The 25,348-nt window shown below is 46.4% G+C and overlaps 1 protein-coding gene across 2 annotated transcripts in view; it reads right to left on the reverse strand.

Moving 5' to 3' along the window:
• TBC1D22B (TBC1 domain family member 22B) overlaps nt 1-25,348 on the reverse strand; it is a 76,364-nt gene that overhangs the window by 36,126 nt on the left and 14,890 nt on the right. For both annotated transcript variants that reach the window (XM_077754876.1, XM_077754875.1), the window contains exons 2-8: nt 24,555-24,611; nt 15,039-15,346; nt 11,810-11,989; nt 11,178-11,248; nt 9,675-9,803; nt 8,387-8,452; nt 4,377-4,491 (exon numbers count right to left, since the gene is read on the reverse strand). In XM_077754876.1, coding sequence (XP_077611002.1) covers nt 4,377-4,491; nt 8,387-8,452; nt 9,675-9,803; nt 11,178-11,248; nt 11,810-11,989; nt 15,039-15,346; nt 24,555-24,611 — 926 coding nt within the window. The remainder of the gene's footprint in view (nt 1-4,376; nt 4,492-8,386; nt 8,453-9,674; nt 9,804-11,177; nt 11,249-11,809; nt 11,990-15,038; nt 15,347-24,554; nt 24,612-25,348) is intronic.

Below are 25,348 nucleotides of genomic sequence, written 5' to 3' on the forward strand. Positions count from 1 at the left end.
AGGAGCAGTCTCCTTCATGACCTCAGCACGGTTTACAGGGACTGATTCCCTTGTTGTTTGCGAGCCCTTCCACTAGAGAGCAGGGCCCACCTCTGTTATCTTAGCCTCTCTGTCCCCTGGTGTGCAGGAGCTCAATAAATAAATACCTGCCAAATGGGCAGATTTGACCACATAAAAACTAGGATGTACTATATAAGGAGACACAATCAACAAAGTCAGAAGACCAATGATGGTCTGGAAGAAAAACAATATTAGTCTGAACCATATAAAATTCCCATTTGGGAGTGAGGGTCAAAAATGGTTGAATATTAAAAAAAAAAAAAGTTGAAGATTAGCAATTTCAAGTGGTAGGGTCTACTGTTTTTAACACATACCAGATAAAGGAGAAATATATCGAATCTACAAAAAGTTCTTACACAACAACAAGACCAACAATCTAACAGGAAACAATGGTAAAGGATTTAAACAAGCAGATCCCCAAGAAAGAAATGCTAATATGTACACAGAAGAAAAGATAAACAACCTCACTCACAAGCAAGTGGAATGAAAGCTGAAGTACAAACCATGGCTTACTTGCCGGACTGGTGAAGCAGAAGGAGATTAAGGTATCTAGTTTTGTTAAGGATGTGAAGAAACGTGCACCCCCATACACCAGTGGTTGGAGTATAAACTGGCGTAAACTTTTTTGGGGTGTAATTTAGAAGTACCTCTTTGACATGCTCTTAGGACTAGCAATTTCATTTCTGGGACTTTCTTTCAGAGAAATACGGTATTTTATTTTATTTTATTCAATTTTATTATTATTAAGATTTTTAAGTAATCTCTACACCCAACATGCGGCTTGAACTCATAACCCTGAGATCAAGAGCCACACGCTCCTCCAACTGAGACAGACAGGCACCCCAGGAGAAATATATACTTTAACACAAATGCACAAGAAAATATATACAAGGATATTCAAAATATGTACAATATTATTTATAATAGCTAAAAACTTTAGACAACTTAAATGTCCTTCTCTAGAAGAATTGTTAAATAAACTGTAGTAAAGCCTTATTACGGAAACAAATCTCGGGGCGCCTGGGTGGCTTAGTCANTTCTTGATCTCAGGGTTGTGAGTTCGAGCACATTGGGTGTAGAGATTACATAAAAATTAAATCCTTAAAAAAAAAATTTTTTTAAATCTTAAATAAGCTCCATGCCCAACATGGGGCTCAAACCCACGACCCTAAGACCAAGAGTCAGACACTCTATCACTGAGCCAGCCAGGCGGCACCCCCCCCCACAATAAAATCTTTAAAAGAAAGAAAAGTATGAATTGTTTAAACCCATCTTTTTCTGAACACAATGAAGAAAAAGAATGTGTGCAGTACACACAGGGAAAGGTCTGGAAGAACAGACACCAGATCAGAGTGGGAGGAAAGGGAGGTAATAACATTTCTATATTGTTTTGATTTTTTTTAACAAGTATGTACTTTCTACTGCATTTTTTTTTTTTTTAAAGGCAAGGAGCAGTAAGAAATGTACAGCCTGCTTTGGAACAGAGAATGGAGGAGAGGGAGCCAGTAGAAGTCTGAGAACAGAGGAGTGTCGCCCGGGTAGCTCAGCAGGTTAAGCGTCTGACTTCAGTTCAGGTCATGATCTTGTGGTTCATGAGTTCAGGCCCCGTGTCGCACTCTGTGCTGACAGCCTAGAGCCTGCTTCCAATTCTGTGTCTAACTCTCTCTCTACCCCTCCCTCACTCATGGTCTGTCTCTCTCAAAAATAAATAGACATTAAGAAGTCTGAGAACAGGGATCTAAGTTGAAGCAGCACCAAGTCATATAGAGAGGACGAGGACAGGAATTATGGTCATAAGACCTAGATCTGAGTCTGGAAAGCTTATTAAATCCTTAAGCCTTGGACTTCTCACCTGTAAAATGAGGTGTACGTCTACCCTAAAGAGGTACTAGGGCCTACTGAATGAAATCTTGTATGTCAAAGTGCTCTGCAAAATGGTGAAGTGCTTTAACCGCCATTGTTATCCCTGGTTGGCGTGGCAAGGCCCTAGGCTGAAAATCAGAAAAACAAGGGCTAAAGCTACAAACTCCTAAGGAAAAGAGAGGGATGGGAACTGACAGAATAAGATTTAGGAGACACATCAACTAACTGGAATGTGTGGACCCAATCTGCCCCCCAAGTCAAACAAACTACTAAATATATTTACGAGAATCAGAAAAATGTGTATGTTGATTATACATGGGATTAAACTAAGGAGATATTACATTTTAGATGTAACAACTGCATTATGGCTGTGGGTTTCTTTAATCCCCGTCTTCTAGAGAGACACACAGAAACATTTATGATGAAATGATGTGATTTCTAATATTGCTTCCCAATAATCCACAAAGAAGACAGGGTGGAGAGAACGGATAGAGGTATAGATGAAACAAGACTGGCTGGTGAGGCTGGGTGCGAGATATATGGAGATTTATGGTATTATTTTTTCTACTTTTACATCTGTTTAAAACTTAACCTAATAAAAGTTTTTGTTAAAAAAAAAAAACAAAAAACGAATGGACCCCTCCTTCCTCAGTGTAGGAAGAGGTCCCAAGGCCCTTCTGAAGTCTGTGGCAGAAGTAAAACTGGGTACGGCCTTGCCAAGACTGACTTTCCAAGGCAGGGCGGAGGGCGGAGGGCGGAGGAGCCCACGCTTTACTACATGAACACCGTGGGTCAGCAGGTGAGGCTGCCGAACGCCAAGATCAGAATGCGGGCGTATCTACCAAAGGAAGACACAATCTTCCTTGGTGGGACCGACAGAGTTGTGCCTACAGAAAGCAAAGGAAAATTTGGTATATAACATAAATGGCAGCTAACGAGATGATTAAGTATCCAATTAGACACGGCAACTGCTGAGGGTTACTTTCAACCGGCGTGATTCTGCTACCGAGATTCCACGCCAGCATTTCCACTTCAAGTGTAGATTAAGTGAGTGGATTACTACGTTCCTAGGCTCATCCTTTAATACTATTTTAGAAGAGTACTGTTGCAAGGTAGCAACCCCCAAATCACGATAGATTAGCTGCACTGCTCTTAACAAAGTTAAACACACAGAATATAAGCTGCCTCCAAAGCTGACCTATGAATGTGAAAGGGAAAATGAAAAGTCCTCCAGCAAAAGCTTTATTTATATGCTTTTGGTAGCTACATTCTAGCTAATCTTTCTTTCGCTTAAGATGCCCTGATAGAGTGGGCAAGAGAGACCTTACTCCCAGTCCTGCCCAGCTTGCTGCCACTAAAGGGAACGAGGGATGGTGTCATTTAGTTGCCTTACTTTTCCGAGACTGCCTCATCAAAGACCAAAACGCCATCCATGGAGCTCCATGAGGAAACAATGAATGGGACAGATCAAGTGAGACAGTTTTTACGCCCTTCCCCTCCGAGGGGCTCCACTCTGGGCTACTTCTCATGCCCCTCCTCCCCTCCTGCACTGGCGCCCCGCCAACGCCCGCAATAACCCAGCACCTTCAGAGTCTGCAGAAAGGGTTCTAGTCTTCGCACTGCCACCAATAAGGAGACAGGGCATCTCACAACCCATGGGTGAGATGAGGGGCTGGACGGACGGTGTTCTGGGGCCCCTCCAATGTCTGCTTCCCACGTGGGCTTCTCCTTAACTGAGCAAGCAAACAGGACAGGTGGGTTTTCTTGTGACTCTCTAAGCACGAGCGGTTAAAGAAACCAAAGGGAGAAGGGGAGGCTCCTCAACCCCTTTTCAGACTCTGCCTAAGTCAGGCCTGGCCAGAGGAGGCAGCTGGGGCTGTGAGAAACCCTAACGGCCACCCCGGTATCTAATCATCCTCTGCAAAGTGACAAGAACCCAGTGGGATTAGAGGTGACAAGGAGGGGAGGAATCAAGGTCCCGGAGCTGTCCCCGGCCGGTTCCAGGGCCTCCAACGTGAGTCGACTCTGGCGCCGCCGCCTGTCACCTGCCGCTGACACACAGCATGCGAACTGAAGTGTGGAGGCCGATGTACAATCTAACATTCCAGGTGCCGTGGATGAGGGCCTGGGTCTGCGATGAGCTCAAAATAATCCTAAAAAGGACCTTTGTTAAGCCTCAAACCATCTGTTTACGGCAGAACAAAAAAGTATCAATTTGGTCATCCTGTGACAAAGTGGGTCCTTTTTGGGTGACATCTGTGGCCATATCTAGAGGTAAATTCCAGGCTGCTTTTGCTGTCAAAACAGGGTTAGCTAAACAGTCACAACAGTGTATTCAAAGGCCACTACCTCTTTTTTAGCAAGACTTGCCTACCCGCACCCTTGGGAGAAACAAACAGACCGCAGATAAGAAAGAGCAATAGTTCGTTCAGCTTGGTACTCATGCTTCTTACCCACATATTCTGAGAGGAAGACGACAAAGAACGGAGTGACCAGGTCATTAATTCCCTGGACATACCCACTGGCAGGGTGTCGGATGGCCCAAATAAACAGAATTCTTTCGAAGATCTAGGAAAATGAAAGAGAAGACAGGGCTGTTAAATTACAGGGATACACTCCTTTCCTCCATTTCCTACGTCACAATTTGCTTCAGGGACGCTGCCAAATTTTTAGGAAAATTCTAAAGCTGCTGTGGGACAAAGGGAGTTTATAAATGCAGAAAGTTTCTGAGAGGCTGGTTGGGTTTAAGCAGGGGTAGACAGTTCTTGCCTTTGTGTCTCTTTTCAGTATCCAGTCGCTGTGATATAAAATGGGGAAAATGGGACAGGGACACAAAGGGCTTAGGAAGAGGTCTGCTTACGGATGTCCCTAACCCAGGCCACCACACTCTCATTTGAAGATAACAGCTTCTTGATTGCCAGAAGCAAGATGGTAGACCATCTAAGTTCTGCTACCTTTTCCAGATCTTTTTTATCATCACAGGATGTGGAGAGGAAACACCTTCTCTACCACGCTCTCCTTTCCTCCCCCTGCAACAGAGGAAAACTTGGACCTAGATTTACTCCTAGCCCAGCCTGACTGAGAACTATGTATGATACACTGTCAACACAGGAAGTCACTTTGTGTATCAGGATGCAACCCAGACATTTGCTGGGGAAAGGAAAGCAAATAAGCCAAATCCTACAGCTGGGAATCTGAGAAAAGAGACATCAGCATGGGCCTCCATGGAAAAGCCGCTGGATGTTAAGTATATTAGCCACAAGAGACCAGACACCTAGACTGGGGAGAAGGAAAAGATCTTTAGGGTCCCTTTTCAGAGTCTGGTCCTGCCCCACTCAGCTACACTCCCTCTGCCTTCATTAGGCCCTCTCAGCTGTCCGCACCCCCTGCCCCGTCGTCTCTGATACGATTCATCCCCGGGCTTCACCCTGGTGACCAAACCCCTGAGTCCAACACATCCCTGACACTGGCTTTGACTGGGCTGCCTCATGTCTCTGTGAGCCGCACCAGAGGGCCGGCAGAACTGGTGGTGACCACGTGCAGGGGCACAGGAGAAGAGAGGGCCTCTACCACACACACATGGGCTCTGGGGGGCAGGCTGAAGAGGCCTTCTTAGTGGTCAGGTGCGAGGAAGAAAATCCCCCAGGGAGAAAACAGGGAGGAAATGCTAGTCGGTGAGCTAGCCTCGGAGAGAAGTAGAGAATCTAGAGATGTGATAAAGGATGTTTCCAGCCCCGTGGTGAGCCTGCCTTCCTGCTAGCAGAGGGAGCGGAGAAACACGCCCATTGTCAACACCCCTGCCCCTCCAGGCAGTGAGCACAAAGCCGTGCCTGGTCGCAAGCTGGCCTCTGCCTCCACTAGGCCTGCCCACTTGCTGTCCGGCCGAGGGAAAGGCGTGACATCCTCATGAGTGCTAGGCCCAACACTTTAACGGGGGCCCTCTCGCATTCTTTCCCCCCTCCCCTGAAACAGAAGCCCAAGCTCAGGCTAGACCCACCACACTCAGAAAGATCTCAAGGAGCCCCTGCCCTGCCTCCTGTGGTCGGGGTCTATCTGGACATCTCTGTTAGCTCTGAGAGAGGAGGGGAGGGGCAGAGACAGGAGGAGAGAGAGAATCCCAGGGCTTCTGCTCCACACTGTCAGCTCCTTGTGAAAATACAGGTCCTCACGGACTGGTTTCGACAGTGGCCAGGTGCACGGAGGCCAGCAGTTCATGATCAGGAGTCCTGTGACTATCTCTCCCTAGTAAAGAGGGCACGACGCAGGTGCTCACGTTTTGTGAAGAGCCACAGACATGGAAACCAGCACCAGGCCTGGGGAGACCGTGGCACCTCCAGGACAGGAAAACAGCCTGGGATAATCTCGCCTTGTGCAGAAGAGGGGAAAGGATGATCCCTGAAGGTTTTTCTTATACCTCTTGTACTTGGGTAGTTCTGCCTTACTGAAGTCAATTCTCAAGTACCTTTCAGATATGCAAAGCAAGCCTTTCAGTACTCAGTGTTGCTGAGTTCTCGGCTCCCTGGTGGGCATTTTAAGGAATACTCTTTGAGACGACTATAGCCAGCTAGAAGCAAAGACGATTCAAGCCAAAGTGGAAAGAATGTTGTTTCAGTCCCCTTCTTTGTATTCAGCTTCTACTACTAGAAGCATGTTAAACAAACCGCATTCCCTGTCTCCAAGTTTACGGTAAGCATGCACGGGGAAAAGAGAAGTATCCGAACATCTCCAAGTAAAAGTGAGGAATAAGCAGGGCTGAGCCATGGGGAAACAATGGGAGGCACAAAGTGATCCTCAGTGGGTCTTTAGCTTCCTTTGAGCTGAATCTCAGAGTTAAAATAACACTGTCACCCCCTAAAATCTTTTTTTTTTAATTTTTTTAATGTTTTTTATTTATTTCTAGGAGAGAGAGAGAGAGAGAGACAGCGTGAGCAGGGGAGGGTCAGAGAGAGAGGGAGTCACAGACTGAAACAGGCTCCAGGCTCTGAGCTGGCAGTCAGCACAGAGCCCGACACGGGGCTCGAACCCATGAACCGCGAGATCATGACCTAAGCGAAAGTCGGACGCTTAACCGACTAAGCCACCCAGCCACCCCTCCCCCTAAAATCTTCTTAATGCTAATGGTAAGTCATGAGGGATCCCACCAGTGGAAATCTGTATTTAAACAGAATAATGATTATGATCTATAGTCAAATAGAAATTATTTTGAGCATTTTTACCACCACCCTCTCTATTCCAAGGAGCACTGAAAACAGTGTTCAGAGAGCACTTACGCCCAACATCCTAGCTACTGTGAAGCTGCTAAGGAAATCCCTAATCCCAAGGAGGTTATAATTACTGCTTGCGTCAAAAGATGGGTCCCACTGAGACCTTCCCTGTGCTTCACGGACTTGTCAGGTTTCACAGTATCACACCTAATTCTACTTCTGGGTGTACTCTGGGGAGGATTTCAAACAGGGACTCAAAGAGACATAATACCCGAAGTGGAAGCAACCCAAGTGCCCACAGGCAGAGGACAGAGTGGGTGAACACTGTGTGTGACACACACATAAGGAATATTACTCGGTTTTAAAAGGAAGGAAATTCTGACACACGTTACAACGCGGATGAACTCTGAAGATATTTTTACGCCAAGTGAAATAAGCCAGTTACACAAGGACAAACATCATATGGTCCTACTTGTTTGAAGTACCTGAAATATTCAAATTCATAGAGACAGAAAGTAGGATGGTAGTTGCTGAGGATGGAGAATTTTTATTATTTTTTTAATGTTTGTTTATTTATTTTGAGAGAGGAGGGAAGGGGCAGAGAGAAGGAGAGAGAGAATCCCAAGCAGGTTCCCCAATGTCAGCTCAGAGCCCAATGCGGGGCTCAATCCCATGACCCTGGGATCACGATCTGAGCTGAAATCAAGCGTCAGACGCTCAATTGACTGAGCCACTCAGGCACCCCCAGAATTATTACTTAATGGGTACAAAGGTTCAGTTTGGGAAGATGAAAAAAGTCATAAAAGACGGGTGGTGGTCATACCACAGTGTGAATGCACTTGATGCCACTGAACCATGCACTTCAAAAGGGTTAAAATGGGACATTTCATGTTATGTATACTTACCACAAAACAAACAAACCATCACTAGCCCGGCTTGATAAAGCAGGGCAAACACAGGACTAGGGATTCTGAGGTATAAGCTCTAGTCTTCATCCTGTTACAGTGGAGCTTTAAAGCCCTGGATAAGTCCCTTAGCCTCTCAAAGTGTGACCTGGCCCATAGATTTGTTGAGAACAAATGAGAATGCACAAGAAAGAGCTGGGCAGGGACCACAGCTCTGTATCCGAAAGGAAGTGCCCCCACTATTAGCCGCATGCCTGCCCACGGCCGGGGGAAGGGCCAGGGCCCATGCACACAGAAGAGGTGCTATGGAGGTACAAGGGGAGAAGGGCCGAGAACGGAAAGTATTTCCCTCACCTCCTGCACAAGCGGCTGCTGGAACAATGGAATGAGAGGATTTGTCCTCGGAATGTCGATGTGAATCTGAAAAAGAGAAGTCATGTCTAAAACACAAATGCCAGTTTGTTCTTTTGAGAAGTCATTTTCTTAAGAACTGCGAATCAAGGGGGTAAGAGTGACAGCCTGGTATCTTTAGAAAGAACTGACGGATGTACCAAGAGAGTCTAGTTAAACCTGCCCGTCCATCCAGAATACGTTTCCATGACACCAGTGGCTTATTGGAACTGAGGAAACCTCCCTAGATACACCACTTACATCGAATAGCAATGGGCTTCACGACCTAAGAGAGAGAACCCATGACTTAAGAGAATCGCCCTGGAGTCTGTTCCACTCTGGGCTGGTACTTACTCAACAGGCACGATCAAAACGTGCGCCCCTCTTTCAGAGTCTTACGCATCAACAGTCCCCAAGAGCGGTGAGAGCTCTGAAAGTGGCAGACACGTGACCGGATAGGGAACCAGCGGGAGCTGGTCTTCAGTAACTGGCACTGTCACCAAAGCGGTCACGACAGCTGGTTTCAGCTTCCAGATCTCTCAGAGCCCTAACGAGCCCAAGGGCTGTGGTGGCAGCAGAAGCGGTGGCTCCTCTGGCTCTTGAGGCTTACTGAAGGCAGCTGCTGGCAAGCTGGGCTTTTCCCCCTCACCCCTCTTCTTCCTCCCCTCCTATTTTGGCAGGCAGGGGTGGGGGAAACCACTGTGACGGTGACGAACAGTGCCTGCCAAGCCTGCTGGGAATGACTGCTCCTGCTGACAGACGGACAGACACAGGTGCTGAAACGGCACTAGCTGCCAGGTGGACACACTAACCATCCAGAGGGACTAGACCACCCCCGAGTGAGCTCATCTTCCACTCTGTGCCCCGGGACCCTTACTACTTGCGCTCTGGGGCCCAGTAGCATTGACACCACCTGGGAGCTCGTCAGAAGTAAAGATCTCACCCCAGACCCACTGAATCAGAATCCGCATTTTATCCTAACGCTTGGGTGGGATTTTATCAAGACCCTGGATGATGTGTACACACGTTGAAGTTGGAGAAGCACTGCCACTGATCAATGCAAAAAAAAAAAAAAAAACTCTTTAAAATGGCTAAAACCGGAGCTACTCGTTAGAAAGAGAGGAAGCAGTTCTGGGATCCGTTTAATTCATAACCAGCACACCACAGCCTGAAGACGCGGAACCTGCACTATGATCGCTCTCCTGGGGACACAGACAATTATGACTCGCCAGCAACAAGGTGATGAGTGTACCTGCCGGTAGGTGTCCTGGTGATGTTCCTCATTTCGAGAGTCGTAATACTGCTCAATGAAGCCAAAATACTCTTCCCGCTTCCGCTGCAGGGTCAACTTCCTCCTCTCGGTGTTTGCTGGGAGGTAGCCCTACAGACAGGACTGGGGTCAGACGGGGACACATGCTGGGTACACGAGTCCTTCATTTCTATCTTAGCCTGAGGAGTGGCTTGGGAACTGTCAAAGGGGCGGAAGGACAAGTGCCAGGAGGACACGGATCCTCCTCCCTTTTTGGGTCCGGCCACCCAGCGCCTGCTCTCTCCTCCTTCAACCAGACCCACAGGTGGGCAGAGGAAGCCAGGCCAGCTTTCCCAGGTCAGGCGCACTCCCGCGGCCCTGAGCCGCGTTTGCCGCACATGCCGCTGGGGGGCGCTCTAGAGCTGGCACAGCAGAGCAGTGAGTCCAGGTCGGTGGGAGGCAACTGGACCCCAGTCGGGTGCCTCTCAGCACCGCAGGTGTGCAAGGCAGTCCTTCTGGGAATCCCAGCCCCACGGCCACCTCTGTGACGCATCCCAGGGGTGTGCCGTGGAAGTCTGTGCCAGGCACACATTCCTATCCACAGTAATATTCAGAATTACCAGCTTAGAAAGCTGAATGGAACCTGTGACACGGACCGCTACAACAACGTGCAGACCCAGAACTTCCGGCGGCAGCCTCCCTCCTAGCCAAAGCTCCAGGCCAACCTTCCTTCTCACTCCGGGTCTAGATCCCACTCTCAATTCTTGAGTCTCCCGTTCCCGAAACTACGACCATATCTACTCTTAACAGCATTCAAACATCTTAGAAGTGGCGGAGGCAGCGGGGGCCCCGGGGAAGGTTCAGGAGAGAGAGCCTTCCTCTCACAGACATTCTGTGATGCATCCCCAGCCAGGGCCTGCAGAGCCAGGACCCGGCCTTATCCATTTCTGTGTTTCCCCACAGCTGCTGGCACCACGCCTGGCAGACAGCAGGCCCTCAATAATTCCTTGCTACATGAATGAATGAACGAATGTGACAGGCTAGGAAATCCGGGCGTCCCCATCACAGCAGCTGGCACGGTGCTCTGCCCTTAGAGCGGGGCCGGTGCAAACTCCCGAGGGAGGCCCATTTCTCAGCTCCTCACAGCAGCAGAGTTGCTTTCCACCACTCTGCTTATTCCTACTGAGAAGGGAGTGAAGTCCAGGGAGTGTGGGAGCCTGTCCAAACAAGTGCTGAGACCACCCCACCCCAACGCACTCTTTCTCCCTGGCGCTGAGCAAGTGGGAATCCACCAACAGGGGAAAGCTGTTCTCTTCTCCATCTGCGTGAATAATTCGCAAGGATGTGTTTCTTTAGGCGCAGGAATAAGAGGACAGCCCCACGGATCTGCCACACCCAGTGGGGCCGAGGAGTCTGTGCAGTGAGATGAATGTGCCCGGACTAACCTCAGTGGGTAAGAAGGGCTGTGTGAGGCTCACGCTTCTCTACACAGTGGGCAGAACTCACCGACAGGAGTCTCCAAGTTACGGGTCGAACCTCCCTGGGAACCCCCGGCCAGCTACACTTCCTCAGTTCATCTGCAAACGGACGATGGCTTTATTGGATTAGCTCTTCCCACAAATGCCCTAAGACGAACCTCAGCCAGCACTGCCTGAGTCCTCCCACCATTCAAGAAAGACCACCACCACCACCACCACCACCACCACCAGCAGCAGCAGCGGCTACCGACAAGCACAGGGAGAAAGCCCCGGACGACAGCCCTGAGCAGCACAGTGGCGAAGACATGGCTCTGCGGTAGTGATGCGGTCAGCTCAGAGGTCAGACTCGGGGGGGTGGGGGGGGGCAAAGAAAGAGCTGTGGGTGTGGATTTCAGTCAGAGTGGCCTCGAGGCGGGAGAGACCAAAGCCAGAACAGCTGCACTATGGTCTACGGGCCGCAGAATCCAGTCCCACCTAATTTGGTCCCTAATTTCTAGTAACATACTTCTGACTTAATACCTGCAGGTCACTGCAATGGGCACCAGATCAGGAGATGCTGGAAAAGTAAAAGAGGGAAGAATAAAGAGCAGTAGCTTCCAGGTCCCTGAGAACTGCAGTCACCAAGAGGGCCTACCTTGCCAGGGGCTCACGGAGACTCACCTAAGTCGGTGTTGTGGCTGGAGAGAAGCTGACGAAATTTTTCTAGGCGGGTTTTCTCCCGGACAGTCATCGGGGGCGCCCCAGAAGCATTCTGGTCTGAGATGCGGGCAACCAGGGGGATGATGGGTCGGAGAGGGAGGGACTGCTGTTTGTGGAGTGGATTCCTCAGGCATGTATCACCTGCAATGACGAAAGAGAAAGAGAACAGGTGGCATGGAGAGCACGGACACGGAGGGACCCTGAACTGCCTGTTCTGTAGCGGCCTGTCCACCAGAACGGCGTCCAAGCAGCAGCGCACTGCCTGAAGGCGCCCGCTGAGGGCAGCGGGGCGGGGGCGGGGGAGGGTGGAGAGCATCGGGCCAGGGGAAGGGCTACATTCTTACCACGTCTCCCCAAGGCACCTTCTGTGCTAACAGAGACCCCAGAGGCCAGAGCAACTTTGACAACTTTTTTGGCAACTCTGGATGGAAACCAAATGTTTTCTTTCTACCCCAACCTGGGATGTATCTTCATGCCTAATATTCAGTTTGGGGGCAACTCAGTCTAAGGCAGTGTTGGCCTTCCCTTTCCACATCGCAGAGCACGTAAGAAGTGAGGACACAGTAGAGCACATGTAGTAAAAACAGGTGGCTGCTCGCCTGAAGGCCCAGGACCCATGCAGCTGGCCCACAGCCCAACTCAAAGCTGTTCCTGGCCCATCGATGTGCCCCGCACACCAGGTGAGAGGCTCCGGCCCCAGGCATCCCTGTTATGGGTTCCTCAGGGCTCCTACACTTCCCACCAAGATGAGCCAGCTTTTAATTCTGCAGGGATATGACTGAAATAACAGGAACACAGACTCCAGCAGAACCACATGTCTGGTTCTCGACATTTCTAACCCAGATGATAGGAAGGAGAAACAGGCACTGTAGGACTGATATTTACTGAGCTCTGACTACGTATAAGGCATTGTGCTGGTCACATTTACGTAGGATATCTCATTTGATTCTTACAACATACGGCAGGAATTTATTACTACTTTAGAGATGAAGAAACTACAGCTCAGAGAGGTTAAAAGTGATTTGCCAGTGAGACCTGAGATGTCACCTTAGGTCTGTCTGATTCCAAAACCCTTATTTATTTTACTACCTCAAAGTAAATTCAGTTTTAAATTCTGACTGTCCTTCCATGACTGTTTTATATTCTTTACCTATCTGGGCCTTCCAAAGCAGGAGTCGCAAGGAAACTGAGAGGCTCAGCTGAAGTTAAGCATCTGACTTTGGCTCATGTCATGATCTCAAAGTTCGTGAGTTCGACCCCCACTCTGGGATCTGTGCTGTCAGCATAGAGCCTGCTTTAGATCCTATCCCATTCTCTCTGCCTCTTCCCCACTCATGCTCTCTCCTCTCTCAAAAATCAACAAACATTAAGAAAAAAAAAAAAGCAGGGCTCACAACAAGAATTAAATGATAAGGGGTTCCTGCATGACTCAGTCAATTAAGCATCTGACTCTTGATTTTGGCTCGGGTCATGATCTCACAGTGAGATCAAGCCTCAAGTCAGGCTGTGTGCTGACAGCACGAAGCCTGCTCAGGATTCTCTCTCTCCCTCTCTCTCTGTCCCTCCCGTTTGTATGCATGCTCTCTCTCTCTCTCTCTCAAATAAACTTTTTTTTTTAAATAAAGAAAGATGGGGCACCTGCGTGGCTCAGTTGGTTAAGCGTCCCACTTCAGCTCGGGTCATGATCTCACGGTTCGTGGATTTGAGCCTCACGTCTGGCTCTGTGCTGACAGCTCAGAGCCTAGAGCCTGCTTTAGATTCTGTGTCTCCCTCTCTCTCTGCCCCTCCCCCATTCATGCTCTGTGTGTATCTCTCTCTCTCAAAAATAAACAAACATTAAAAATTTTTTAACAAAAAATAAAGAAAAAAAAAATCCTCTCAAAAAAAAAAAAAAAAAAAAANTAAAGGGAATGCTCTGGAAAGTCCTGGCTACACAAGGGCAGCACCTTCACTCAGGACTGGGGGGGGCAGCTTCCTCACACTTGGGATCCTTGAAGACCCTCAATCACATCACACAGACACTTCCAACAGCCTATAGCGAAGGTCAATCAACACCGAACGGCCACGTGGGNAGGAGGGAAACTCATAAAGGGAACGCTCTGGAAAGTCCTGGCTACACAAGGGCAGCACCTTCACTCGGGACTGGGGGGGGGCAGCTTCCTCACACTTGGGATCCTTGAAGACCCTCAATCACATCACACAGACACTTCCAACAGCCTATAGCGAAGGTCAATCAACACCGAACGGCCACGTGGGCACGGCATGGAACGTTCCACCTGGAGCCTGAGTCAGCGATGGGAAGTGACTGTGGAATAATTTGAAAAGCCTTACAGCCTAAGTTCATGGCCACGTGCTTATTCTGAAACTGCAGAAGTTGTTCTCTTAGAACACGAGTCAAGACACATGCCAGCCTCCATTGCCTTCCCTCATTCTTCCACTTCCCTTCACCCTTTACCAGTCAGCCGTTCTAACTTTCACTGGAATGATGACACTTCCCTCTCTGGCTCAGAATAACTGGCTTCCATAAAACCCTCTAAGGCAAAATTACATACAGCAATGGATACTTAAAAGCATACACTGAGACACCCCAAACATCTGATAAAACCACCATCACCACAACCACTTGCAGAAAAGGAAGTTTTCCAAAAAGAAACAGAAGGGGCGTCTCCTCCCACCCTGCCCCACCTGACGGGCAGGAGGCTGCGACACAGAGCCTTCGGGCACACGTTGCTCCATCCCTCAGGAACAGGAAAGAGCCAGCCTTATACTACTGACTGCTCCCTAAGGCCGAGTAGGCCAAACAACAGTGCCAAACGTCTGTGAAATCCAGCCACTAACAACTTTACATACATTAGTCAATATTCTTAAACCTGACCAGGCCCAAAGCAATGTGAAGCAACCAAACAGCGAATGTTCTGGAGCCCACCACAGGGAAAGGAAGAAGAGAATGGCAGGCAAAAATGGGGTGTCAGCAAGTGAGGCTCCAAGTAGCCATCAAAGTGCAGGGGTTGGGGGGAAGGGGAGCAAGCACAGTCTATGACCCATTAGGCTCCCGGATGTAACTCAGCCTTGAGCTTTCCCATGTATCATCCAATGGAAGATCTGAGCAATGCCCTAGAGAAAAGCTGATCATTTAAGGTGCTCTCTGCTGAAAAGGCTAAGGCTGTGGAAGGCAGCAGGATGGACTTACTGGAATTTCTGGACAGCTGAGCGTCACTGCTGGACTTTATGACCTTGTAGCTGGCAGGAACATCGGATGTCGTTGACTGGGAGCGCTCTGGTTTCACCCTCAGCTTGCTGTGGTTTTCTAGGACTTGGGCTGCGGTTGCCAGAGCAACTTTTGAGTTTAGAGTTTGGAAGGAAGGGGAGGAAAAGTCCTCTTCCTCATCATCACCAATGTCCCAAGCATCACTGGTATTCCGGGCAAACTCATGGAAACTGGAGGCCTTCTTACTCTTCAAAGCAACTGCGTTGACTTTTGACCGTTCCTTGATGAAGCTTTAAGAAAGGAGACATCATTACCAAGGAGTGATCTGACACTGTGACCACCTCCACTGGCTTAACATGAACAGTATGACAAACTACCTGATACACAATCTTTACCCTCTTCAAACAAAAGACACCTGTATCCATTCCTCATCTAGATGCATGTAGACCAGCGCTATGCTGCAGAGACCAACGGAGCAGAGACAATAATGCTCACCAACTACCCTATGTGCTCCCCTAGATTTCCCATGCCCCTCCTCCCCCACCCCGCATTTAGGCAAGGCTATAAGACTAGTCCTGGCCAATGAGCTAAGGAGAGAAGTAAGGTAATCACTTCAGAGCCAAAGCAGACAAGAACAGGTATGAGTTCTCTCTATATAAGCTTTCTTCTACTGTGGTAACTGGCCAGGCACCTCCCTCACCTGGGAAGCAGAATGACTGCGTGGGGCAGGGCCTGCCCTCCACTCCCACTCAACTCCACTCTGGACATGTAGCATGAGAAATGAATGAATGAACCTTTGTTGCATCAATCCACTGAGACTCCAGAGTTAATCTGCTATGGGAACATAACCTAAACTATTCCTTAGAGTAGGACATGAACTCCTGGCAGAACCAGAGATAATTTTAGGCAGTCCATATACAGCATGAAACATCAAGTTCCAGAATGAATGAAATGTTCCTTTTTCATTCTGTTAAAGCCCTCCTGCTAGCCTGGAGGAGACCATCTCAATATGAGAGGGCAGCCTCAGGATCAACATGTTTGCAAGCAACATAAGCTAGTTTAGAATTATTATTAATAAGAGAATTTTGGTTGTTTCACTGTATTTACTTTTAAGGTTACTTTTTCTATTTTTGGCAAATGATAATTGGCTTCCCGCTTCTAATTTATAGAAGTGATGAGGGTTACTTTAAAAATAAATGCGGGTCGCCTGGCTGGATCAGTTGGTAGAGCGTGCGACTCTTGATCTCAGGGTTGTGAGTTCGAGTCCCACGTTGGGTGTAGCGATTACTTAAAAATAAAATCTTAAAAATACACACACACACACATATATACAAATCTAACTGAGTTTTTTAAAAGGTTGTTTTTTAAAAATGCATTTAGTAAAATAATAGGACAGATTTTGGCAAAAAAACATAAAGATGACATATCATGAAAGTTTGGGGAACACTAGACTGACTCACTGAGGAAAGAGAGCTTAGTCCTAGGAGTCATGCAGATCATTCCTATTGTCCTGTTTCCTCTTTAGGTCTCCCCTTTAAGATCTGCGGACCCTTATTCTGGATCCTGCAGACTATGTGGCTGGGACATTTCTAACTCAGTCTTGTCTAGCATGCCTCAAATCCCAAACCTTGTGTACATTTACACCTGGGGCTTGAAATGCACTGGAGTAAAGACATCACTAAATGCCTGTTTCCTCCAGCAAGGCACAGTGATACTAGAGGGGAAACAAGGCTTTCCCAGAAGAGGCGAATCTCCCCATTTCCAGGAGCTCTTTCTTCCCTTTGGGTAGAGGTGGGTGGTCTAATAAACCACCTCATCTCCCTAGATGAGCCCAATGCTTATTCTAAAAGATAACTGTTGTTAACACTGATAAGTACAGTCTGGTAACTCATACAGCTCAGCTCATCAAAATGTCCTTACTATGAGCATCAGAAAAAGAGCAAGATTTTAACTGAGGCATTACTCTCAATACTGGTCTTACACAGAGTAAAGGAAGAAAAGACATCACACAAAATACCATTTTCCACCCGCCAAGTCAGCAAAGATCTAAAGAGCATTCTCTGCGGTGGGACCGTCATCTAAGAGTGCAGGTGAGGGTGTGTTGTACAGCCTCTGGAAAACAGGCTGGCAACATACATACCGTAAGCCCGAAAATGGTTCGTAATCTCTGACCCTAACAAAATAACCAGAGGGTCAAACAAAGAGGATCTAAGACAGTTTATCGTTGTGTTACTTATTTTGGTGAAAAACTGAAAACCGGATAAACATCTAGAACTGGAATGATGAAATTAGTTCAGCCACCAGATGAAATGTTATAATGCCACTGAAAAGCACATCTCACAGGCTATTTAGTAACATTAGAAAACAATCTCAATAAAGTGAACACAGGAACCAAAAAAAATATTTTTATAATCTCTATATTAAAAAAAAAGCATATGCATAGAAAAGACCAGAAAGAAAATACATCAAAATGCTAAAAGTGCTTATTGCTAGGCTGTGGAATTATAGGTGATATTTCATTTCATTTTTATAGGTCTCTGAATTATTGGTGTTTTCTACAGTGAGCATATTATTAATCAGTGGTAAGGTGGTTGGCTTTCATCAATCTCAAAGTAAGGGTACTTATAAACTTACTGAATGAACAATCAGAAATGAGCAAGAGCTCAAATCAAAGAAAATAAAACTGGAACAACACACTGAGAATATCTGCTGTCAAAAATCCATCCATGAGCCAGAAGAGGCAAATTACTCATCTGCAGACCTGCTGAGACTGTGTGTTCTGGACCCATCACTACGACTGCTTCTCTTTTGTAAAGGGGGATGTAGAATCCATTGCCCATAGTACACACCTCAGAGGGTCCACTGTCAAGAACAAATAGGCAGATGTGTAAGAAACTCGGTCACCAATAAAATACTGCATAGGAGGTCGTGGTTACTGTTGTTTTCCTCTTTGGAGGCTAGGTGTACCTCAAGATTGCACACGATGAACCCAACAGAGTGATATGCCGTATCTTGGATACCGAGATTAACTACTGTGTTTTTCTGGTTGATATTTCCTAAATACTCTTTTTTTTTTTTAAAGTAGGCTCCATACCCAACATGGGGCTTGAACTCACGACCCAGTAATTAAGAGTCACACATTCTACCGAATGAGCCAGCCAGGGGACCCTCTTAAATATTCTCTTGGTATTTTGAGGATTTTTTAAATAAGCCATCAAATCAAGAAGTTGAATATTAACTCAGGTCGAAGAATTGAGTGGATGCTGATAGTTTAACACTGGGTGAAGCACGTGTACACTCTGGACCCCGGATGGAAACACTGCACCGAGAGAGGGGATGTGCTGAGACTCGGGCTCTAACACATGTCTATACGAAGGAGGCAAATCAGCTGAGCAGTGGGTGCATGAGGATTTGTTATATTTTTCTTTATACCTTTTTATGTATTCAAGTATTTCATTATATTTTTTGAAGCAGATGAAGATTCAATATAAGTCAACTGCGGAGATTAAGAATTGGACTTTGCTCGGGGCACCTGGGTGGCTTAGTCGGTTAAGCGTCCGACTTTCGCTTAGGTCATGATCTCACGGTTCGTGGGTTCGAGCCCCACGTCGGGCTCTGTGCTGACTGCCAGCTCAGAGCCTGGAGCCTGTTTCAGTCTGTGACTCCCTCTCTCTCTGACCCTCCCCTGCTCACGCTGTCTCTCTCTCTCCTAGAAATAAATAAAAGAAAAAAAGAAAAAAGAATTGGACTTTGCTCAGGTGAAGACTTCTGCAAATAGAAATTGGGAGGACATATTCCAACACACCGAAGGGCAAAGAAAGGAGGAAAGGGGGCCATTCTCTGTGACAGGAAGACCAGGGACTCAAAGCAGATCATCTTGAGGCCGCTAGAAATTATTTTAGAGAGGCCTACTCCACAAAACCCAAAATGCAACCAACCGGTTAAAAGAAAGTCAGCTCTGTCCTCAGGAAAGAGGCCTTCATGGAGGAAGCGTTGGGGCCTCCTGGACGGGTAGCAATGTGAGGACTGACGGTTGGTGAGAACCAGTCACAAAATGGAGGAGGCAGGTCAGAGTGAAAATGTACCTGGGTTGCCCCTGAGAGGAAGCAGGAAAACCTACAGACCAGCAACAACGGTGGGATGATTTAAAGCTGACACGTTTCCATGTTTATTCATTTTGTTCTCTCCAAAGGAGAGAATATAAATTTATGCGTGCATAAAAGTTTGAACGTATTGGCTATTTACTCGGTGCCAGGTTCTATGCTAATATTTATTTATTCTCATTTTCGGATCAATGCTCATTCATAAGGCTATAAGGTACTATTAGTTTTTGAGGTATTATTATTGTTATTATTATTCCTATTTGCAGATAAGGAAACTGAAGCTTCCTGAGGTCATAAACAGGCAGCAAAGTCTGGGCTCAAATCTAGGTCCACCTGACCTGAGAACCTGCATATACTCTTTCACTAATCTACCTAGAAAAAGACATAAGACCCGCAGCCTGGGAAGAGGAGTTGCCATGCAAACAGAGCACATAACACCACAGCTGTAAAGTCCCCGAGTGCACACAGCTGAGAGCCCCAACTCTCTAGCCTTGTATCAATCATCTCCTGTCTACACGGAACAGGCTGTGTATGTTGGTAGCCAGAACGCGAAGAGGCTGCACTCAGGAATATGGTCCCTGGAGGAGAAGTATCGCTCTTCCCTTTTCACATCAGGAGTCCCAGTAAAAGCCAATCCGGGTAATCCTAGCTCGGGGTACCTCTGGTTTACAGGCTGCCTCATTTTAACATGGTCCCAACCAATTGATAACCAACCCGAGGTATCTTAACACCATAGTGTGGCTTGAAGTTCAGCCAAGATTATTCAAACAGATCTGTGTCAGACTTACAACCAAGCTGGCCTGTCACAGACACCCTCAGCACCTCTTTACAAGTGAATGCCAAATTATAGCTTCAAAAGCACTTTCACAGAGGGGTCCCTGGGTGGCTCAGTCGGTTGACCATCTCACTTTGGCTCAGGTCATGATCTCACGGATCGTGGGTTCGAGCCCCGTGTCGGGCTCTGTGCTAACAGCAAGCTCAGAGCCTGGAGCCTGCTTCAGATTCTGTATCTCCCTCTCTCTCTCTCTCTGACCCTCCCCTGCTCACACTGTCTGCCTCTCTCTCTCAGAAATAAATAAAAAACATTAAAAAAAAAAAGCACTTTCACAGAAACCTTNCCCCTGGGTGGCTCAGTCGGTTGACCATCTCACTTCGGCTCAGGTCATGATCTCACGGATCGTGGGTTCGAGCCCCGTGTCGGGCTCTGTGCTAATAGCAAGCTCAGAGCCTAGAGCCTGCTTCAGATTCTGTATCTCCCTCTCTCTCTCTCTCTGACCCTCCCCTGCTCACACTGTCTGCCTCTCTCTCTCAGAAATAAATAAAAAACATTAAAAAAAAAAAGCACTTTCACAGAAACCTTTTAATTCTCCCAATAACTCTGACATGAGTCTTATTATTTCTATTTCATGCATGAGGAAACTCAGAGAGGTTAAGTAATCTGCCCAAGATCACGGAGCTAGAAAGTGGTGAAGAAAAAGAGATTTAAGAAGTGCACATGCTCCTAAAACTCCTGAAAATGTGCCATAATTAAGTGGCACATTTGAGGGAAACTTGTTTGGTGAGCAGTAACTTGTTGAATGGTGACACAAAACCCAAAGGATATTTTGAACAAGAGTGGCTACAGGTTCTACTGGTTAGGAAACAAAAGATCAGTCATTCTGTAATTTCATTGATGCTATCCTGTTTTACTGAGATGGCTGCTCGCTTAATAGAAATAGGACATAAATTTACTTAGAAAAATAATGTCTGACAATGGTAAGGGGCATGAAGCAAGTGGGGAAATCGGTGACATTCTAATAAATCCAGTCACCTCAATAACTAGTGTGGCTGCATGTGAACCAGCTTCGTGACGCCCAACAAGCAGGGAATCACAGTTTGCATCAACTCAGAAAACAATGAATTTAGAGGCTTGTCATAGCATCAAGTAGCTAATGGAGTCACTCTGCAGTAAGGCTAGTTTTATCTGAGCTGTAAAAATTATTGCCGGCAATATTATCACTAATGGTAATAATTTGGCAAATTGAAGTCAATATATACAGACAGGGAACGATGTACTGTGCTCATGCAGTTTAGATGATTGAAGACCCCGTGTAAAGGCTTCTGCTGTGATGGGGCTTAACCACACAGTAATTAATGGCAGTGTGAAGTGGAATGATAATCACACAGTGGAGAAAGTAATAAAAATGTCCCAACAAAGGTACTAAAATAAGGGCGATAAATGTTTTATAGTAACGATCTGGAATTGTAAAATGGTCTAGTGCCGGCCTAGAGGCTGTCCCATGTTGCACAGTACTAATAACAAACCACCATGTGCATGAAAAGAGGAGGCAATTTATTCAGTGACAATTCTATTCCTCCCTAATTGCAGAGCTAAGTGATTACTTCTATTGAAAGTATGACTCAGGGGCGCCTGGGTGGCCCAGTTGGTTGAGTGTCCAACTCTTGATTTCAGCTTAGGTCATGATCCCAGGGCCGTGGGATCAGGCCCTGCACTGGGTTCCATGCTGAGTGTGGAGCCTGCTGGGGATATTCTCTCTCTCTCTCTCTCTCTCTCTCTCTCTCTCTCTCTCTCTCTCTCTCTCTCTCTCTCTCTCTCTCTCTCCCCGCCCCCCTCTGCCCCCTCTCCCGCAGCTCTCGCTCTCTCTAAAACAAAATTTAAAAAATAAAAGGAGAATGATATTTATGATACATGAATAAAAACTTAAACCTATAAAAAAAAGAAAAGAAAAGAAAGTATGATTGCAATTCTGCTGAATGATCAGTGAAAACTTTTGTGGTTTTTTGGAGAATAGCTGGGAAAACAAAAGTATATAAAATCTGTCTTGGCGGTTTGGGATATGGCAATGTTCCTCAAGACCTGTCCTCAATACAGAATCAGGGAAAATGCACTCAATTAACAGATGCAGACAAGGTGTGGTGACTCTGACATGCACATAAAATAGGACAGTACCCTCGACTGCCTTATGCATGGACAGACGAACAGATTTCTGTGTTAGCTACATATTCATCAAAGGCAACTATAATATAGCCTGGAATGGATCTACCAATCACCAAATCCTGGCTGTGAACACAACTGGCTACAAGGAACAGAATCCTCAGCCTCTGATGCTTAAATTATAAAGACTGTGATGTCAAGGCACTCCAGGGCAGGTGCCTGCGGGTCTCTTACCAGCTCCCGCAGGTTACAAGTTACCTGCTACAGCTTTCAGCATCCATTTCCACACTGCCACATTCAAAAGCAGGAAAGGTGAGTAGAGACAAAAAGAGACTCTCTTCACAAAATGACCTCTCTCTCTGGTCAAACAAGAAAATCTTTCCAAGTACCCTCCCTCAGGAGACTTTCTTTTACATCTCATGGGTCAGAACGATGACATAAGCCCACTGCAGGCCAGTCACAGTGATTACCAAGAGGTTACTAGAAAAGGCTTCAATTAATTCAAATACCTGCTCAAGAACTGAAAAAAAGTATGGTTCTTGAGCAAGGAAGAAGCAGGGCAGGGAAGACTGATATGAAGTGCCGGCTGTACTGGCTAACAGCCCAGAGAGTCTGTTACTGGTAAAACCAGGAAACAGCATCCATTCTCCTTAATGGGAATGTCACATAATTGTGACAGAAAACATGCTCCCCTGAGAAGAGCAAGGTACAAACTAAGAAGGACTAAAGGAAAGCTCACTGGCTATAAGTACATACGATGATTTCATTCCTTCAATCCATAAATCTTTACCCAGTGCCTAGGATACGTTACGGGTTCTTCTAGGTACTAAGGGTATAGCGGTGAATAAAGCAAAATCCCTGCCCTCAAAGTGCTTATACTCTGGTTTTTGATATAAAAACCATACATTACAGAAAAGAACAGCAGTCACGCTTCCAAAGTGAGTCAGAAGACCGTGCCTTCCACATACTGGCCAAATTGCCATCTTTTTGCAGTGAGTTGGTAGAATTACAGAAAGTTCACCATATATTTAGCTAAGTTGTAATTTTTTTATTATTAAAATACTGGGGTGCCTGGGTGGCTCAGTCAATTAAGCATTCGACTCTTGATTGAGACTCAGGTCAAGATCTTGCAGATCGTGAGATCAAGCCCCACATCGGGCTCTGTGCTGACAGTGTGGTGTCTGCTTGGGATTCTTTCTCCCCCCCGCTCCCCCGCCCCACCTCGCTTGCAAGCACACATATGAACTCTCTCTCAAAATAAATAAACATTAAAAAAAAAACTTTAAATATTAAAATACTGATAAGGTACATCTGTTTTTGTATTTTTGTAGGTATTCAAAATACTTTAATATACATTATCTTTACTCCCTCCTTGACTGTCAAGGAAGAAAGGGTATATATTATTACATTGGCCCCAGAAAGATAAGAACCTAGGTCTCCTTTACCCCTCAAATCATTCGGTTTTCACCACAAACTACAGCTTTCCTGGAAATAAGTCTCTAAGATTAAGCATGTCCAGAGATAGAGCCCAAAGTTCTTAGAAAATCTGAGAATATGACCCATCTCCTCATTTAAACTCCCTGTGGCTGACGGATGGCCCAGGAGAAAAAGGAGCGATAAAGTGATAATTGGGGGTATGAACACACACCCACACATCTTGGATTTAACTGCGGTTTCTGTTGTGTTCGAAAATAATTTATTAGAATTTTACTAGAGAAATAACCACTAGGGAGCTTTTATTTATTTATTTTTTAATGTTTTATTTATTTCTGAGAGAGAGAGAGAGAAACCGCGTGAGCAGAGGAGGGTCAGAAAGAGAGGGAGATACAGAATCTGAAACAGGCTCCAGGCTCTGAGCTGTCAGCACAGAGCCCGATACAGGGCTCGAACCCACGAACCACGAGATCATGACCTGAGCCAAAGCCAGACACTTAACCGACTGAGCCACCCAGACACCCCTCTAGGGAGCTTTTAACTCTACTGTATGGCTAGATTCCTCTAAGGTTTGCTAAAGAGGCCCTGAAGAAGGCCAGCCTTACAGTTATATTCTGTTCGCCCCAGGCCTCATAGGATAAGGGAGGGAAAGGTGGCAGGCCTGCATATATTCAGAAACAACAAACCCCAGAAACTAGATCTCCTACGAGAAGCAGGTCATCAATCATCCAATCTGGGGATGATATTTAATCAATAAAGGCCTTTCCATCAGAACAAAGGGTCCAACACCAAACCCCGCATATACCAGCTTCCAATGTAGGAAAATACATCTCTGGTGTGAGTTAATTTCCCACTTAATAACATTGTTTAAAGAAAGGTAAGAAGATTGCTCATCTCTTGATCCAAAATAGAGCAGGGGAGAAGCTAGAAAAGATCAAAGTAGAAACTGTCATTTCAACAAAGTAGGGGAAGGCTCAAGAATTTTAAGAGAAGTACATGCATGAAAGGAAAGCTATCTTGACTTACTTTTTGGTGAGCCGAGGGTCCAGAGGCGGGTGTTGTGCTCCATATACAGGCTGGATGCTGAAAGCAAGAAAAAAGTAAGAAGAAAATTGTCAGGAATCTAAATATGGTAGGTAACTAACCATCCCAAAGTGGGAAGGGGCTTTGAGAAACAGGTCACCTCCAAGACAACCACATCCAAGTCTTCCAGCCTGGGGGCACCTGGCAGAGCGTGTGATTCTTGATCTCAGGGTCACGAGTTCAACCCCCATGCTGGGTGTACAGATTACTTAAAAAAAGAAATAAAGTCTCTGGAGAATGTTCATCTTCCACTGGGGCTTCAGCACCTTACCTACCTGACTGTTGGAAGAGCTATCTGTAAAGAAGGCAGCATAGAAAGATAACAGACTTTTGGGCTGGAGAGAGCACGGTTTTAATGCCAGTTCAGGCATCTACCATCTCTATAAACTTACACGAAATTACCTGACCACTTTGAACCAGTTTTCTCATCTGTAAAATGAGAGGACCACCTACCCCAAAAGATCACCTGGGCTAAAAGACTAGATACCAAGGGAAGGGTGACCCAAGTGGCTTGCAAATGGCTGGTGGGGGTATAAAGTGATACAACCCACTTCATAAAACAGCTTGGCAATATCTGGGAGGAACAAAATATACATTCACTAAAGCCTAGTCTATTCATTCTCAAATCTCTATCTGAAGAGATACATATATACATGTATCAGGAGACACACATAAAACTATTCATAGCATTACAGTTCCTTTTGGCCTAAAACTAGAAATAACCCAAGTGTCCAACA

The sequence above is a fragment of the Crocuta crocuta genome, unplaced genomic scaffold (assembly GCF_008692635.1).
Source record: "Crocuta crocuta isolate KB4526 unplaced genomic scaffold, BGI_CrCroc_1.0 scaffold132, whole genome shotgun sequence".
In the NCBI taxonomy this organism is placed as follows: domain Eukaryota; kingdom Metazoa; phylum Chordata; class Mammalia; order Carnivora; family Hyaenidae; genus Crocuta; species Crocuta crocuta.